This window comes from Tinamus guttatus, unplaced genomic scaffold (assembly GCF_059628265.1).
Source record: "Tinamus guttatus ecotype Peru unplaced genomic scaffold, ASM5962826v1 Tinamus_guttatus_pri_ptg000509l, whole genome shotgun sequence".
Lineage (NCBI taxonomy): Eukaryota > Metazoa > Chordata > Aves > Tinamiformes > Tinamidae > Tinamus > Tinamus guttatus.
In genome coordinates, this window is record NW_028289043.1 from 2422465 (window position 1) to 2435981 (window position 13517).

The window sequence follows — 13517 nt, forward strand, 5'->3', positions numbered from 1 at the left end:
ACCGCAGCACTGACCATCCCAGCAGAACCAAACCTTAGTGTTTAAACCTCAACAGAAATATGTTGTTCAGAGTTGTCTTGAAAAGCATTGCTGAGCATTTGTGGTTCCATGGCATTAAATAATGTGTAGAATGATGTAGGAAAGCAAGCCATGATTTGTTTAACAACAGTGGAAAATCTTTGTTTCCCAAAGACCATCACTATTGTTTTTGTCTCCTCTCTCTCCTTATTTTGTTCACTATCTTTTCCCTTGTCTTCTTAACTGACACTTGTGTTTCCTCATTGCGTTTTTAGAGCTGGTAATTAACAGCTATTTACTTTGATTTTTTGCTTTCAGCTTCTAGTAAAACATGGTGGAGATTTGTTTGCAGAAAATGAAAATAAAGATACTCCATGTGACTGCGCAGAGAAACAACACCATAAAGAGCTGGCTCTTAACCTGGAGTCTCGAATGGTATTCTCACGTGATCCTGAAGCTGAAAGCATTGAAGCTGAATATGCTGCTTTAGACAAAAAAGAGGTCAGAGGATACTTTAAATTCTATCTATTTTATACATATATATGTAGCAGTTACATTCTGACGCAATTCTTCAAAGTATTTGAGCAGGTAGTGTGTTTCAGCTGTAGTTGTAAAGTTGTTGGTTTTAACAGACCTCTTTACATCTTTGAAGTTAAGTTCAACAACAAGTCTGTTGCCAAAAGTGAAGTTTTTGTGCATATACTTCTGCTTCTTCAATATGTAGTAGACTACTTAATATATTACTCAATATATTAAGTAGAAAGTGTTGTATGCTGTCAGGCTGAAGGAAAAACAGTGGGGCCAGTAAGTGGGCAAACAGACTCTCCAAAATAAACAGTTTTTACAGTTTCTTAAGTTGTTTTTCTATGTAAAAATGAAAACAGAAAAAAAAATCTGTGAAGAGAAGATCAGTGGGAGAGAACATGACTTTTCCAACTAGACTGTGCTTATGAATGTCACAAAAAATAGCTGAGAGAATAGTGCAGGGTTTCAAAACAGTGCATTTGCTTTCTTGTTTTGTAACATGATGCCTGCAGCAACTACATACCAGAACTTGTATGAAAGACAGATAATAACAGGGGATGTTATTCCGAAGTCAGTTTTGAAAGCAATCCGAAATTCACTGACAAAAATTTGCTAGAAATCTACTCTGCCTTACTCAAGACTGTGACTTACATTTTTAGTATAATTAAGGATAATTTGCCAGAAAAGTTCTAACCAAAAGATGCCTCCGCCACGCATTGTGACTTTTTAATTAAACTGAGAGTCTAAATAGGAACTCATAGAAAAATTGTATGAAAAGACATTTTTTATGTAAGTTAAAAATATTTGAGCAATTCTATGTAAAATAAAGGTCATGTAGACTTCTATATGGCTATTCCCTTCAAGAAGATTTTATTAGTTCAGTCCTTTTGTGGTCTGGTGACACGTAAACAAAAATTAGTTCAGATTTAGCTAGGAGCAGGGTTAGAGCACATGAATTGTTTCCCTGCAAAATGCTACACATGGTGCTTTTTGTTTAAAAGTCATTGTACTGTTCAATTAATTTTCTGGCTAATTTTCTTCAATAACTGAAACATAAATAAGCTTAGTTAGATTGTTTACTCCTAGAAGAGAAGTATTCGAAGGGAGTTAGAACACTTTAGTTGTGCATTCTAGTAATAAACCTAATTGATTCATTTTGGCTTCTGTAAATAGTTTCATGTAGAAACACCCAGAATGTTCTGAGTTTAAAGGCTGAAATGATACTTTCTTTTTTGGCAAAACCACTTTAAAGGATTTAGTGCCATTAACTGCCACTGCTGTAGTGTATTACTAGTCCTTTGCTTATACATTTAAAGCTATTTGCATGGTTATGCCGTAAACCCTACCATTGAAATTTGGCTTAAAAGAAAAAGTCTTTGAGAGTGGCAGTATGTAATTGTTTTATTTAACCTGAATCATTTTTATTGTTATATTTATAGCACAGCTTTGCACGCCTACCAGCTCAGCTATGAGAACAGTAAACTGGCAGATGGGGTGGAGCAAATCAGGAACTGCTTCAGCAGGTTTTTAGCAAGAAAAGCTCAGAGCCCGATGAACTTAAGGATTTGGTAGTTACTAGGGGGACTCAGGTAAAAGGTAATTATGTTAATTTGGGGTCACTTGACTGAGATGATTAAAATACCCAGCTCTGCTCCTCATTAGCCTTGTTTTTAGCATGGTTGCTGAGCATGAGAACTGAAGTGAAGGCGGCCTGCAGAGCTGGATCTGTAGGGCATGTCAAGGCAACTCTCCAAAATGCTCCAAGATTCCCAAGTTGAAAAATGGGAATCAACTGGAAACATTGAAATTCCACCTTGTTATCTGGGACACCAACTGGTGGTCTTGGGGTTTCTGCATGGAGTTATTCAAGCTTCATCATCTCCCGTTCTTTTTTCTTTCTTTGTGACTTTTCACTCAGAGAATTCTGTGCTGACTCCTTGTACAGCCTCAGCAGGGCGCACGCTAGCCCAAGAGAGAGGTCAAGAACATGTAGACAGGGGAGCTCATCTTTCCATGGCAGCCCTCACAGTGGCTGAAAATAATAGAAAAACAACAGCCTTAGAGAGGCCTGCACCGAATTGCCTGGCAAATGACTGCACATCCCCAGAATCTGTGGGCAAATGCCTGGGATAAGCAGTGAAGGGTGCTCTCACTGCTCGCTTTGGTGATGCTTCCAACTCCTTAATGGAGATGAGAAGTGCTCAGAAAGCACTTAGCCCTCACCTAAAATTGCCCCTCAAGTATGGCCCTCTAATGAATTTGAGAAAAAAAAATAAAAAATTGAATTGAAAACTAAAAAAAAAAATGAAGTGACTATGCAAAATGTTTTGGATAGTGTTTACATTGTAGTGATGCTCTTTAATATCCTTTCAAAATATGAGAGCTTTAATTGATAAAAAAGCAAAACCCTAGAGCACCAAGAAATGCATTTTCAAAGTCATCTCATCTCTTGAATGAAAGTAGGTGGAAAAAATTAAAATGTTCAAAAACCATGGATAAGATTCCTTCCTGGACAAAACAGCCTGAGAACATTAACTCCAGACTTCATGACGTGCACAGCAGTATTTGGAATTACAGTACCAGATACCTCCCCTTCCAGACCTGCCTTGTCTATGGCAGGAAATTATCACTGTTTCTCATACAGACATAAAGACTTTTGTAGTGGTCTGTGCAATGTCACTGAATTAAGTGTGTTTATTCAGGGTAATAACAAAGCTTTGTTTCTCATGTTGAAAGCTGATTTCTGTTGTTCTTAGCATTAAAATATAGCTGAGGAATTATTTGAGTGGACTCAATTTTCCACTACTGCAGAAGTGGAAAACTACTTTTATAGATTTTGGTTGTTCTACCAGCACAGTTCCCTAGTTTTCTGTTTATTCTAACAGAGAAGCCTATTTGTCTTAGAGATATATTTCTGAAAGATGGCAGGCACCTTCATTTGCATCACATCATGCAGTGTTTTAAGCATATCTAAGAAACACTAGGAATGTGCAGTAATTGAGAGCATCCGGAACAATTTTGGTTCTCAGTCAGACTCGGAGAAATACACTGCACAGTAGCAAAGTATATGATTTCTTAGTTTATTTTACATATGTTCACCAATAGAAATAGAAATAGACTTATTAATGGATGTATTATAGATTTATAGAGCATATAGATTTTGGAATTGTTCTATAAGAATGTACTTTGTCTCTACAGATACGGAATTGTTTATTAAGTGGAAGGAGTAAAGATGACTGTAGCTATCTAGTATGTAAACACGCATATACTATACATAGGTAAGGTGCTTCTACATGAAAGAGTTAAATGGAGCATAGAAAATTTTTAAGTGTATAACTCCATCCAAAAAGGAGAATATTTACATGAAGTATATATGTCACCATTTAATTATATAGTTGGTCACCATTTAATTATATAGTTGCCACTGTAGCAAGCAGCTGCTTTGCTTTAAAAGTAAAACTAATGAACTGTTAAAATAATATTCTGTTTACAGAATATTATTATAGTTTATTATATATTATATCATATTTTAAAAGTTTCATGAGAAAAACAATTATATAATTTATGATATCTAAGTATTAGTGGTAAAAAAATAGCGTTTTTTTAAAAAGGCTTATTGAGAAGTTAGAAGTGCTGAAGCCTGTAGCGAGAAGCTCACCAGTGGTGGAAGTCGTAACTGAAAGGGTGCATTCCAAAATTGTTATATAGTTCAGTGATGTTAATATAAAACAAAGCATTTTTCATAGCAAATACCAGTAAAGCCTTGTTCTCTAAACAAGTACTGAAGGCTGTCTTGAGTATCGTGAGCTGCAGTCAAGATCATTTCCAGTACATGGCAGTACAGAGACAAGTCATAAATGTCACACGTTGTTTTTAAAAAAAATGTTATGTGTTGCTTCCTAGGAAACATATATCCTTAAAACAGAAGACAGCGTCTTCACAAGATTCACTAAGACTGCTACTTGTAGACATGGCTACCTCTTGTAGACAAGGACATTAAAGGTTTCTCATCATAAAGCCTTCACTTTGGAATTTCCACACTGTGCCAGCCAGAATTTCCTTTCTTTTAGTTTCTTTTGTGGGCTCATTTATTGTTTTATGAACAAAGGGTCTAAAGTTTCAAACGCATTCTTAAGAAATATTTCCCTCATTGCTTAAAAAGATAAAATGATTTTTTTATAGGAACACAGGATCTATAAATCCCTGCTGGGTTGTATGGAATGCTCCAGCTGAGATAATATAATAGTCTGTTACTCAAGGGAGGTAATTGCCAGTGTTTGACCTACAGCCAGTCAGTTAAATATAATTTTGAGTATATCTGCAGTTCAGGATGAAATAATAGATCCTAAAATACACATTTCTTTTGCACGTTTAATAGAAAAGAATAGTCTTTTTTATCTTGTATGTGTCTTCAAAAGGTGAGGACTCTTGTGCTGATGAAGCAGCATTTTTTACAATTACAATTCAGAATGCAGTTCGAATTCAGTCAAGAAGATTTACTCATCGCTCCCCTTTTTTGCAACATATTCATGCCATTAGAATCATCCAGGCACCCAGCTGTTTGCATCCCTTTCTCTCTGATGCACTTTTATAAAAGATCTCTTTTGTAAGAAATAGGTCAGCCCAATTCCATCGTGCTGTGAAGCGAGTGGCCGGATTTGCCTTAGTGCAAACCATTAATGTTTTCACCTCACCCGTAGACCTCCAAGAAGAGAACCAGCCTTTGCTCTGGGTGTGTGCAGTGCCTGACACTAGAATGCCCCAGGATATGCTCCACCTAAACTCAAATACAAGCAATAATACCAGTGCCACCTGCTTAGAACTGGCGTTTTCCAGTATCACTGCTTCTCTCTCCAAGCTAGAGAAGATTCTTGCCATTTGGTGGCCAAGTTCCTAATTATACCTGAGCACATTTCAGTGTTACCTTACGCCAAGGGTTTAAAATCTTCTTTTCTATTCATTATTTAAGTAAAATGAATGCATGTAAGAACAGGTTCTTCTCATATACCCGTTCATATCGTTCTCATTACATATCCTCCCACTTGTTTTTCTACCTTTTGGACAATTTCCCTATGCAACAGCATGAAATACATTATCCGCTGCCACGTTCTTCCTTTGTTACTTTTCAAAGTGAACCTGCAAAGCTTATGTATGCATCTCCAACATCTTGGTGGGAGCTAATTCAGCATCCTCCAATGACTGCCTCCTTTGCCTTTCTAATTTGACCTTTTTTTAGCACTGTAATGAGGGGATGGAGCTGCAGCCGGAGGAAGCCGGCAATTAGCTGGGGCGGCGCGGGGCCGCCGCAGCCCGGCTGCTCTTTCCCACAGAGAGTTTTGACATCTTCATGTGCAGTGAATCCCTCAGCCTCTGACTGTGTGCCTGGCCTAGGCTGTTCACTGCTGCCTTTTCTATCTCCAGGAAAGCACATTGCCTCAAAAATCTTTCACAAAGCACATACCCCTACTTATTATCTAATGTCTCAATGTATCCTCCTCCCAGCGGATTCAAAGCTAATGGGTGCCAAGTGATGTATAAAGTTAAGTGCTAGGAAGTCTTTGTACCTTGTCCCTTCTCCCCGTCTTCTGCAAATATGGAGTCATACCTTTACTTATCCATGTCTCAATATTTGAGTTTTAATCACTTCAAGATTTAACGGGATTCTGTAATTTGGGGTTTTTCTCTGGGGGGAAGGAAGGGGAGAACAGTTACACATTTGAACATGGCCTCTAGTTATAATGAAGAACATTGCAAATACTGTCTTTTGGTGTTTTAAATACTGCTAAATTAAAAAGTTTCTATATAATTTTGCATGCTCATTGGTCTGCACAGTATATTAATTTTATCTTGTCTTAGATCACAAGGACAGCTCTATTTTACAGTCGAGATAATTGTCCATAACAGCACTTTGAACATTTTTATTTTAATATGGAAGTAGAGATTCGGTGAAAAATGCTGCTAGACATAAAATGCCTCTTTTCTTCTCAAAGCCATATGAGGGACTCAGGCTTCAGGATCTGCGAAGGCTTAAGGATATGCTGATAGTGGAGTCTGCTGACATGCTTCAAGCCCCACTCTTCACTGCAGAAGCTCTTCTTCGGGCACATGGTAATCAAAAACCTTAAAGATTAAAAAGAAATGTTTTTAGCAAAATAAAAACTGCACTCGTGAGAAGATTTTCTTTTTATTTGCAAGCAAAAGAGCAGTAACAGCTAATAAAATACCAGGAAATACCAGTTCCCACAGTATTTCAGAGAGAAGTACATCTGCAGTATGTCAAAAGCATTAGTGCGGACAGGGAAATCGATAGGAAAATGATTCAGACAAGGAATTATAGTAGAAGTTTTAAACTAAAGCCGTGTGGAGAAACTGCTTTCCTATTTTAATGATGACATGTAGAATTTTTGGAAGTGAATCTGCAAAGCGTATGGGTGCATACGTTTAATCGTTATCAAATAAGTCAAAAGAAGTTCATTGTACCTTTTTGATTAGACTATTGGTTGCCTGCCACTAAACACTGGTTTAATTTTTTCACTGCAGTGAAATCAGTCTGACCATTACAATAAGTAGCTGGAATTTGCCTTAGGATTTAAAGTGTAAGGGAGTTTATCCTTTAAGGATTTTTGTAATCACTGTTTTAATATTAGGTATACTTTTCCCCGTGTATATCTTTAACAGGCTAAATATCACTGAAAGCAGTTTGTGCAGCAGTGTTGGGATGGCTGTAGACAGACTTCAGTGGGTCTCCCCCAGACAAAAGTATTTTTCTGAAACTCAGTGGCAGCTTTAGGCTTTGATTCAGTGAATCCGAGCTTACGCTTCGTGAAGCGTCTGCATTGTCCCCATATGCCAAAAGGACTGCTCAGGCAGCTAATAGTTTGCTTGCTCTTCACCATATTGCTGGATTAAGCACCAGCTAATGTTTACTCTATTATTTTTGTTTACTCTATTATTCTTGCGTACAAAAAAAGAGAGAGGAAATGTGAAATAGAAAAAGATGGTTTTAAACCCACACTATTTGCCAGACTTTTTCATTAGTTGGCATGGTACTCCAAACTAATGTCTCTTTCCAGTTAAGCATGGGGGTCAATGTAGGCTATGCAGAACTGCCTGCCAGCGCGTAGTGAGCAGTAGCGAAAGTTGAGAAGAAGAAACCAGCAGTTGCAAAGGTCGCTGTGCTGGTGTTCCCTAGCCTGGAGCTGTAGCATGACGCGAATGGCCCACGTGGAGACAATCCGCAGGTCAGGAGGAAGGCACCTGCTTTGCCCCTAGCTGTACTCGTACCATGGGAATCACTCAAAGCTATTTTTTTTTTTTTAAGTAAAGACATGCTGGTGGTAGCATCTGAGCTGTGTGTGCGACTTGAGACAAGTGGGGAGCACCAAAAGCCAAGCTGTAATGTTTTTGCTGTTAGTCTTGAAATTCAGAAGAGAATAATAGGGAATCTTAGCTTAATTCACACTTAGTATATGAAAAGCATGTTTAAATTCTTGAAAAGATTGCTCTTATTTACTACTTTTAATATTTTACAGACATCTAATATTTAATTCAATGAACTTTGCTTTCTTTTATCGCACAGCTGTATCAGTTTACTGACACAGGCTGTTAAGAGTTGGGAGTGTATTATCGTTTACTTTTTTTTGTTTTACATAATAGAATTATGTAGGGTAAGAGCCAAGGGAAAAAAGACATTATAGAAGTGACAGAGGGAAAAAGGAACTTGCAAGTTTCTGAACAAATACTGTTTTCAACATTGTTCTTGTAGGACAAAACACTTTGTAGGTCAGAGTAGTTTCTCATGTAGTTCATGCCAAAGCAGTTGATTTAAGAATGTATTTGCCATTCAGAAAGTACAACTATCCTTCATTTTTTTAAAACTTGTAACTTACTAAAGAAAATATAAAGGAATCCATTTATTAGAATGTCTTAACCCTACCTAGTTTTAAAGATGCATTACAGAAAAGAGCTCAAAAAACGTTAGCAAATGTTGCCTGTATCTTAGCATTGACAAGTTCCCCTATAAAAGATTATAAGGATGATTTAAGTGCTGGTATTTATCAAGTTCAGTGCATAGAATTTTTTGCAGCATCAGTGCAGGGTAGGAATGGGGCCTGACTTGCCTTATTCATGTATTTCCTGCAGACTGGGACAGGGAGAAGTTACTGGAAGCGTGGATGTCCAACCCGGAGAATTGCTGCCAGCGCTCGGGGGTGCAGATGCCGACGCCACCCCCGAGCGGCTACAACGCGTGGGACACGCTGCCCTCGCCGCGCACCCCGCGCACCACCCGCTCCTCCGTCACCTCCCCGGACGAGAGCAGCCCGTCGCCCGGGGACATGGAGACAGCCGTGGTGCGTTTATAAATAGAGCGCAGCGCACGGGCCGGGAGAGTTTATTTCTGGATGCGCGCAGGACTGATACTTTGGGGGTTTTTTGTTTTGTTTTGGGATTTTTTTTGCTTTTTTTAATAACTTAATAAAGAATATTAAACTTCGTTTGCAAAAGCGATGAACAGAAAAGTTTCCACTTTGACCATGCTCTATAGTCAGACATTGATGGTTTGGCCAATACAGAGCCAGAGCCCTCTGCTTTCACCCTCACTGCCGCTCACGGAGTGGAACCTGATCCCGCTACAATCACATCCGTGCCCTTGGCTCTTCTGAGCTTTAATTTGAAAGCATCTTCTCAAGCCATGCTCTTCTATTGTATCCATTTCCCCAAATACACTCCGTGCTGCGAACCCTGCCTTTTAAACATTTTTTCATTAGAAAACAAAATTCTCTTTGTCTGCATTTTGAAATGTCAGCCCACTAGTGTACTGTAAGATTATAATTGCTTTTACTATGTGTGGGCAGCTTCAAGCAGTTTACAAGGCTGTTGCAACTTTGAAATATGAAAGCGCCTTTCATTGAAATCAGTGTGGTTCTTGTGGAAAACAGAGTTCTCTTTTTAATAATCCACAGCTGCAACATTATAAAACTCTTTCTCCGTGACCTAAGCATTTTCTAGAATATTATATGCGGTCTTGTAAATGGATCATCCCTCAATATCACGTTAAAATAAAAATTTTGTATTCCTTCTCAAAACCCTTTTTCTTGTCTAACTAAAAAATACAAAGAAAGAAGCTATACGGAATTGTGTTAATAGATATATTATTTACTTTGGGAGTGAAAAACTATCTGGGAATATTTTCCAATAATAATGTGTAATTCAGGAGTACATGTGTACTTCTTGGATGTGTGGGTGGGGGGGAGGTACTGAAGAGGAGATAACTAAATCTTTCCTATTTCTATTATAATCACCTACATAACCCATTCTTTGGGTTAATGTTTGAAGATGTTTTTCACTACCAAACATTTCCTTACATTTTTGTTTGGATTTTCCAATGTAATGTGTAGTGCTAACAATAAGAAAGGCTTTATGATGTTTCTTAATCAGAAGTTTGGGTTCTTTTCATCTACAGTGTGACATATGCATGTGTAATATTTCTGTATTTGAAGACCCAGTGGACATGCCTTGTGGCCATGACTTCTGCAGAGCATGCTGGGAGGCGTGAGTATATGTACATTTATATCTGCTGATAAATTTTTCTACTTCCCATTTGGAAGAGGAAAAGCCATAGGCAATAAACATCTAATACAAAAGTACTGTTTGGGTTCCACAGAGTTGCTGTTTGATCGTACTGAAGTCTGAATTTGCCATTCAAAGTGGCCATCAACTGTTCTAGGCTGGTCCAGAGTCAGCAATGCTGTTAAGTCTGTATTTTAAGCCTGTGTGTTAAGGGAAGAGCCTGTTTTTGGTTTGCTGGGGGTGAGAGTGGGGAAGGGGGTTTTACAGTTTCTAAATTCAGCACGTGCTTAATTCCATCTCCGAGTTTAGCACAATAAACTTGGGCATCTTAAACCCACTTTCAGTCAGCAAAACAATTAAAATGCATTCTTACCTTGGGGCTTAATATTTGAGGAATTGGCATGAGCTTAAAAAAACTATTAGCATAACTTTCCAGTTAGCATGCATTTTTTTTAAGCTAACATAATCACACTAATAAAAAGTTAGGCCTGCATAATTATACTAGTATAAATATCAGTCTTATTTCTGTTTCCTCGGGAATAATTGTATCTGCATAAAGTGCCTCTGCGCTTGTCTTTGTTCCGGCTCAAAAGATTGTACTGCTCTAGCAGAGCTAGTCCTCCACATTGAGCCTAATTGAAATAAACCCATGCTAAGAACACTTTTTCCATGTGTGCTTTTAAACGGCGATTTGTAGGTGCTCCAAAAATTAGCGGCTAAGCTCCTGCTGTGCTGTAAGTGGTTACGCCGAGGCTTGGAAGCTGCTCAGGGATCCGGGCTTGACGCGGTGCATCTAATGGGGGCTGCGGCCTGCGCGGCCTGGGCCCTGCGCGCCTCAGCCCAGGCCTCAGTGCCACCTAAAGCACGGGGAGTTGGCGCCTCTTTACCTATGAGAGGGCCCCACGTGGCTGTATTTGTGTAGGCGCCTGAGCTGTGGATGATGGAAGCTAGAGAAAATGAGTGTCCTCCTTCATGTCAGATTAATAAATAGATCATAGCCTTCAGACTGAGCAACTCTGTGCGCTGTTTCAGGCCAGCTCTCTGCTCTGCTAGTGGTTAGGGACTATAAAGGTCTCCTCCTGGAAATCTGTCTCCAAGAGTAAAGCTATTTTTGACCATCGCAGTTGTAAAAATTAATTGCATGTCTGATTCACTATTTTCTGCATTACAGTTATGTGTTCTTTTTCGCATGTAAGTTAGAAGAAACCCTCACTTTGATTAAACATTGCATAGCAGTCTCTCCTAAATAGCAAAGGTGGAAAGCACTCATCTGTAGGGCTAATTAAGCAAAGGTGTTGGTGCTCACTCTTGAACTGTGATCGTGTCCTGTTATTTTTTTAAGTACGCTTTGCCTCAAATCTGTGGCCCTTTTAGGCTAAAAGGGATACATTCTGTTCTTTGCTTAAGGTAGAATAATTTCATTATCTGTGAACACAGTATAAATACAAAAATAGTATTCAGCAGCCTCTTCTTTTTTACTTTTTTCACAAATACTGACTGACAAAATCCTGGCAGATTTTTGAATCTGAAAATTCAGGAGGGTGAAGCTCACAACATTTTTTGCCCAGCGTATGACTGTTTCCAGCTCGTGCCAGTAGACATCATAGAAAGTGTGGTTTCCAAGGAGATGGACAAAAGATACCTACAGTTTGACATTAAGGTAAGTTATCAAACTGTTTCTATTTTCTTGAAATGTATTTCATTTTACTATAAATAGCTTTTGTGTGAAATCATGAAATATGTCTGTAACTTTCCATATATAAATATAAATTAATATATGCACTAAATTATTGGCTGTCTTACACACCCCAGTATGAATATTTGATAGAGCGGTGAAAAAATGAGCATTATATTTATTCCTCAGTATTCAGTACTTTCATAATGTGTAACCTATTCAGTATTAGTAATATTTTTGCTCAAGCAAAAAGCAGGTGATGTGAAGCTTTTATTTTGTCTTTCATGTGGACAAACTAAAATTTTAAAGAGTTTTTGAATGCTTTTTGTTGTTGTTGTTGTTTTAATTACAAAGAGACTATTTGTAAGCCAAGTAAAGTAGGCTTACCAAATTGGAACATTATTGCCACAACTGAGTGACTTCTTAGAATTTTTCTTTTCATCCAGTTCTTGGTATGGAAAAGAAGGAGGAAAAGAAGTTGGAAAATCTTGATCTGCTTTGCTGATTTTTTTTCTAATATGTTGGTTGCAATTGTTGCAGCTTACTTGGAAAAGCAATCTTTCTATGGAATTAAGGAAAAAGTCAGCAATGAAAGTTAAATCGTTTTCCCCCCTTTTCTTTTTGTAGGCCTTTGTTGAAAATAATCCTGCTATTAAATGGTGTCCTATACCAGCTTGCGAAAGAGCCGTAAGGCTAACACGGCAAGGATCGAATTCCACAGGGTCAGATACACTCAGCTTCCCCATGCTAAAAGCCCCTGCTGTAGACTGTGGAAAAGGACATCTTTTTTGCTGGTGAGTACTAGAAGCTTCTCTGTGTCTGCATAAACTCATAGTCACTGCTCTTCACACTTAGCACCAAGCATGCAATAACAGTTTGCACTGGTTGACATGACTATACCATCCTGTATCCATATGCATTAAGTAAACTAGAGTGCACAAATTCTTTGGTATTTTGTGTCACAGCAGACGGTTATAGTATTTTCTTTTCCAATTCATGCTTAATTCTGGTAAATTCAAAACAGCTGCATGCAGTGTTGTGCTTTTCAGTTCTGAGGGGACAGGGAGAGCAGCCCGGTACTGTAGAGGGATTTTTGTGTCTATTCTGGACAGCTACAGTGTGACTGAAACACGTGGTCCAGCCTGCATTATAGCACTGAAAATCTGGGATTTGTGACTGTGAGAATTTAAGCGGACTCGCATCAGGACGATGCCAGATCATTAGCTCCCTATATAGCTAGTTCTGGTTGCCTGATCACTCCAATCCATGTTTCACTTTGGGAACAGAACTTTTCCTTTGCATTACCTTCTGCTGAGTCATAAGATCAAGACAAGCTCTACAGGGAATATAATGGCTTAAGAGATCTAAGAAACCATCCCTCAAAAATTGCCTAAATTATCTATCCTCAATTCTTCTATGGAAAGGACAGCAAAAATCAGAAGAAAATCTCCTGCTGCTTTTTTTAATTAAGTCTGGACTCAGTCCTGTCCTGGTTGCATGAGATTATCAGACTGATGATTTTAAACTGTTTTATCTTGAAAGTGGGACGCCTTTTTACTTGATGGGATGTTTCTCAAATGAAACTGTGATCCAAAACATATAGATCCTGAATAATCCTCTAGCTTCCAATAACTTAAAACCCTTAATGAGAGATACTTGTGATTTTATTTATTTAGTATTTATGAGAGGAGAAAGGAGAAAAAAAAAAAAAAAAAGAAAGCAGGCATAA

The 13517-nt window shown here is 38.3% G+C and overlaps 1 protein-coding gene across 3 annotated transcripts in view; it reads left to right on the forward strand.

Annotated features, from left to right (window-relative positions):
- ANKIB1 (ankyrin repeat and IBR domain containing 1) overlaps positions 1–13517 on the forward strand; it is a 48160-nt gene that overhangs the window by 17219 nt on the left and 17424 nt on the right. For all 3 annotated transcript variants that reach the window (XM_010228176.2, XM_010228178.2, XM_010228177.2), the window contains exons 3-8: positions 337–519; positions 6534–6651; positions 8686–8894; positions 10007–10095; positions 11629–11773; positions 12416–12582. In XM_010228176.2, the coding sequence (XP_010226478.2) occupies positions 337–519; positions 6534–6651; positions 8686–8894; positions 10007–10095; positions 11629–11773; positions 12416–12582 (911 nt within the window). The remainder of the gene's footprint in view (positions 1–336; positions 520–6533; positions 6652–8685; positions 8895–10006; positions 10096–11628; positions 11774–12415; positions 12583–13517) is intronic.